Consider the following 5000-nt stretch of genomic DNA (forward strand, 5'->3'; position numbering starts at 1 on the left):
ATCCCAGACACACAGCCTTGATCCCAGACACACAGCCTTGATCCCATCCCAGACACACAGCCTTGATCCCAGACACACAGCCTTGATCCCAGACACACAGCCTTAGCCCAGACACACAGCCTTGATCCCAGACACACAGCCTTGATCCCAGACACACAGCCTTGATCCCAGACACACAGCCTTGATCCCAGACACACAGCCTTGATCCCAGACACACAGCCTTGATCCCAGACACACAGCCTTGATCCCAGACACACAGCCTTGATCCCAGACACACAGCCCTGATCCCAGACACACAGCCTGATCCCAGACACACAGCCCTGATCCCAGACACACAGCCCTGATCCCAGAACACACAGCCCTGATCCCAGACACACAGCCCTGATCCCAGACACACAGCCCTGATCCCAGACACACAGCCCTGATCCCAGACACACAGCCCTGATCCCAGACACAACAGCCCTGATCCCAGACACACAGCCCTGATCCCAGACACACAGCCCTGATCCCAGACACACAGCCCTGATCCCAGACACACAGCCCTGATCCCAGAACACACAGCCTTGATCCCAGACACACAGCCTGATCCCAGACACACAGCCTTGATCCCAGACACACAGCCTTGATCCCAGACACACAGCCTTGATCCCAGACACACAGCCTTGATCCCAGACACACAGCCTTGATCCCAGACACACAGCCCCGATCCCAGACAACCTCAAAACAGCCGTGACAGTTATGGAGTTATACTTTTATATACCATGACATTTGATGAGGAGACGTCACGGAGTTCTAGACCAAGTTACCTGCTTGATGATCTCTCCATCCTCTAGGCTGTAGGCTATGATAGTGAGGTGAGAGTTAGGAACCACCCCCAACACATAGACCTCCACTTCTCCCCCAGAGTACACTGCCTGGTACTGGACCGTATCACTGTGGGCAACAACCAAAAAAGACTTAATAGTTTAGCACCTAATTGCTCAAGACCTGGATTCAAAAGAGCATTTTAAATCTTTCAGATACTTTGTACATTTGTTTGTTTGTTTGGGACTTTCTGGAGTTTCTTGCACTTTTTTGGGACCATTTTTTAAATTGTTTCCACTATATCAGCTTAAGTATCTGAAAGAAAACAGATACTGTTCGGACCCAGGTACGAGAACCAGTGTCGTACTGTACCCTACCTGTCAGGCAGGTTTTCCACCCATTTCTGGTGTCCATTGGTGAGGTAGTGGAGAGAGATGGCAGCTTTCTTAAGCACAGCTACATGCTTTACGGTGTCCTGTATGGCCACAAAACACGCAGCCTGGAAGCTGAAATAGAGAGAGACAATATGAGCAGTTAGTCATCTGGCAAAATATCTAAAATCCTTGTCCATTTCTATGGAGTGTCTCTCAGCTACAAAACCCGCAGTTAAGAATGGAGAACGGGTCATCTGCACACAAACACACAGGGACAACCACACGCACCTGCCAGTATCCAGCACGGCCTCCCAGTTCAGCCCGCCCATGTTTGTGTCCCAGGAACGGAGCAAACGACCACCTCCAACCACCATCAGAGCATCTAGAGAAGACGTAAAAGAACAGCCATTCAAATACCCGCTGAAGGCAGAATCTTACAATTAACATAGGCAAAGATAAAGCCAATGTAATTGACTCTGTACAACACAGTTATGTTGGCTAAGCCAAGTAACTAGGCAAGTCTACAGTGACCTTAAAAAGACTATTGTCACCTTGTCCATGCAGCACAAGTATATCTATGGTTCCCTCTGGTCCCACCTTGTCAACATGTCTCCAAACTGTGAAGTAGGAATGAAAAATAATTAACTCTACGGAAGATATTCAACAACAACAACAACAAAAACAAAAAATTATCACAGATTTCAGACTAAAAGAGAAAAGCTATAAACATTTTTTGTATTGTAATATGAATGACAAAATACTCACGGAGATCTCCAGTCCTGGAGTTGAAAGACGCAAAGATATTCTTGTCGGTGGCGAGAAACAGCTTATTAGACGACTGCGAATGCGAGTCAAAGTGGGCAAAGAGCGTCTTCCCCACATACTGCTGTCTCCTGGAAATAAGAGAATATTTAATAAGAAAATATAGCTAGATATTTTTGTACTTTAGCTAATCAATCACCAATGTATATTTGCCTTCTTCATTAATGCTGCGTTTTGAGACTCTGAATCATATCTGTGACAAAAGACACCTGTCACAAGGAGCAGATGGGACATGGATCTTCTTCCCACAGTAAAGAGGAAGCGATCCAATAAGATATTTACATTCATGAGCTATTCCAACAAGTGACTGTCAATACAGGTGCAGACATGACAGGGATACCTATTGACTGAACCCGACGCCCCAGAGGCTTACTTACTGTATTTTCGCCATGATCTATGATATTGGACGCTGTCAATGGTTAGCACATAGCACTAGTTTAGCTAACTGCATAGCGGCATCAATGGGTATTCTCAATGAACAGCTACATACCAATCAAATTTGCCAACTTGATCTTCGAAGACAGCTTCACTCATGATAAATAAAGAAAAGAAGATTACAAATAGAGACGTTGGTTTAGACATTTTAGCAGGTGGCTTCATACAAAGATAACGAACCTAATCCCTTCCGGGTCGATGTTCTTCTTTCGTTTTGATTGGCGGTTTGTAAACTAACAAATGTGGTGTATTACCGCCACCTACCGAGCTGGAGTGTGAAACACACACACACACACACACACACACACACACGCACGCACAGGTGCTAAAACACACAGAGACACAAACACACGCACACACACACAGCCCAGAAAGAAGGAATTGTAAAATCTCCATTCGTGCTCTCACTTCCACAAGCCCTGACTGCCATCTGTGAGCCTGCGGAAACACAACCATAGACTGTAGAAACACAACCATAGACTGTATAAACACAACCGTAGACTGTAGAAACACAACCGTAGACTGTAGAAACACAACCGTAGACTGTAGAAACACAACCGTAGACTGTAGAAACACAACCATAGACTGTAGAAACACAACCATAGACTGTAGAAACACAACCGTAGACTGTAGAAACACAACCATAGACTGTAGAAACACAACCGTAGACTGTGGGACTAAATTATATTACTATTAATATGGGTTAATCCAGAACTAAAGTTTTGTGTAATCGGTCAGATGCTCGTTTAAGTTCTGGGTCAATAAGTGTTAAGAAGAGACCCGGAACGAAGAGCTCCACCCTCTCTGTGTGAAGAGCTCCACCCTCTCTGTGTGAAGAGCTCCACCCTCTCTCTTACAAGTTACAGGCAAGTCTGTGAAGAGCTCCACCCTCTCTGTGTGAAGAGCTCCACCCTCTCTGTTTGAAGAGCTCCACCCTCTCTGTGTGAAGAGCCCCACCCTCTTTGTGTGAAGAGCTCCACCCTCTCTCTTTACAAGTTACAGACACGTCTGTGAAGAGCTCCACCCTCTCTGTGTGAAGAGCTCCACCCTCTCTGTTTGAAGAGCTCCACCCTCTCTGTGTGAAGAGCCCCACCCTCTTTGTGTGAAGAGCTCCACCCTCTCTCTTTACAAGTTACAGACACGTCTGTGAAGAGCTCCACCCTCTCTGTGTGAAGAGCTCCACCCTCTCTGTGTGAAGAGCCCCACCGTCTCTCTTTACAAGTTACAGACAAGTCTGTGAAGAGCTCCACCCTCTCTGTGTGAAGAGCTCCACCCTCTCTGTGTGAAGAGCTCCACCCTCTCTGTGTGAAGAGCTCCACCCTCTCTCTGTGAAGAGCTCCACCCTCTCTGTGTGAAGAGCTCCACCCTCTCTGTGTGAAGAGCTCCACCCTCTCTCTGTGAAGAGCTCCACCCTCTCTCTGTGAAGAGCTCCACCCTCTCTCTGTGAAGAGCTCCACCCTCTCTCTGTGAAGAGCTCCACCCTCTCTCTGTGTGAAGAGCTCCACCCTCTCTGTGTGAAGAGCTCCACCCTCTCTGTGTGAAGAGCTCCACCCTCTCTGTGTGAAGAGCTCCACCCTCTCTGTATAGAGCTCCACCCTCTCTGTGAAGAGCTCCACCCTCTCTGTGAAGAGCTCCACCCTCTCTGTGTGAAGAGCTCCACCCTCTCTCTGTGAAGAGCTCCACCCTCTCTGTGTGAAGAGCTCCACCCTCTCTGTATGAAGAGCTCCACCCTCTCTGTGTGAAGAGCTCCACCCTCTCTGTGTGAAGAGCTCCACCCTCTCTGTGTGAAGAGCTCCACCCTCTCTGTGTGAAGAGCTCCACCCTCTCTGTATGAAGAGCTCCACCCACTCTGTGTGAAGAGCTCCACCCTCTCTCTGTGAAGAGCTGCACCCTCTCTGTGTGAAGAGCTCCACCCTCTCTGTGTGAAGAGCTCCACCCTCTCTGTGTGAAGAGCTCCACCCTCTCTGTGTGAAGAGCTCCACCCTCTCTCTGTGAAGAGCTCCACCCTCTCTGTGTAGAGCTCCACCCTCTCTGTGTAGAGCTCCACCCTCTCTGTGTAGAGCTCCACCCTCTCTGTGTAGAGCTCCACCCTCTCTCTTTACAAGTCTATGGCCCAAAGCGAAATCGTGATTTAGTCAAAATAATCAGAGATGAAAAACCCAAACTGCTGATCGTAGTAAAACTGCAGCATGTTCTCTCAGCCTCAAACATGTTCTCTCAGACTCAAACATGTTCTCTCAGCCTCAAACATGTTCTCTCAGCCTCAAACATGTTCTCTCAGACTCAAACATGTTCTCTCAGCCTCAAACATGTTCTCTCAGCCTCAGACATGTTCTCTCAGACTCAAACATGTTCTCTCAGCCTCAAACATGTTCTCTCAGCCTCAAACATGTTCTCTCAGCCTCAAACATGTTCTCTCAGCCTCAAACATGTTCTCTCAGACTCAAACATGTTCTCTCAGCCTCAGACATGTTCTCTCAGACTCAAACATGTTCTCTCAGCCTCAAACATGTTCTCTCAGCCTCAAACATGTTCTCTCAGCCTCAAACATGTTCTCTCAGCCTC

General features: G+C 47.7%; 1 protein-coding gene across 2 annotated transcripts in view; it reads right to left on the reverse strand.

Annotated features, from left to right (window-relative positions):
• The window catches only part of LOC109886483 (ER membrane protein complex subunit 1), a 26631-nt gene extending 23989 nt beyond the window's left edge, over positions 1-2642 (reverse strand). Inside the window, exons 1-6 of one of the 2 annotated variants that reach the window (XM_031794819.1) lie at positions 2491-2642; positions 1944-2071; positions 1730-1795; positions 1467-1560; positions 1182-1310; positions 807-933 (exon numbers count right to left, since the gene is read on the reverse strand). In XM_031794819.1, coding sequence (XP_031650679.1) covers positions 807-933; positions 1182-1310; positions 1467-1560; positions 1730-1795; positions 1944-2071; positions 2491-2600 — 654 coding nt within the window. In that variant the 5' untranslated portion in view covers positions 2601-2642. The remainder of the gene's footprint in view (positions 1-806; positions 934-1181; positions 1311-1466; positions 1561-1729; positions 1796-1943; positions 2072-2490) is intronic. The other variant, XM_031794818.1, reaches the window with a different exon arrangement.
• Positions 2643-5000: the final 2358 nt, after the last annotated feature.

Source organism: Oncorhynchus kisutch, linkage group LG17 (genome assembly GCF_002021735.2).
Source record: "Oncorhynchus kisutch isolate 150728-3 linkage group LG17, Okis_V2, whole genome shotgun sequence".
NCBI lineage: Eukaryota > Metazoa > Chordata > Actinopteri > Salmoniformes > Salmonidae > Oncorhynchus > Oncorhynchus kisutch.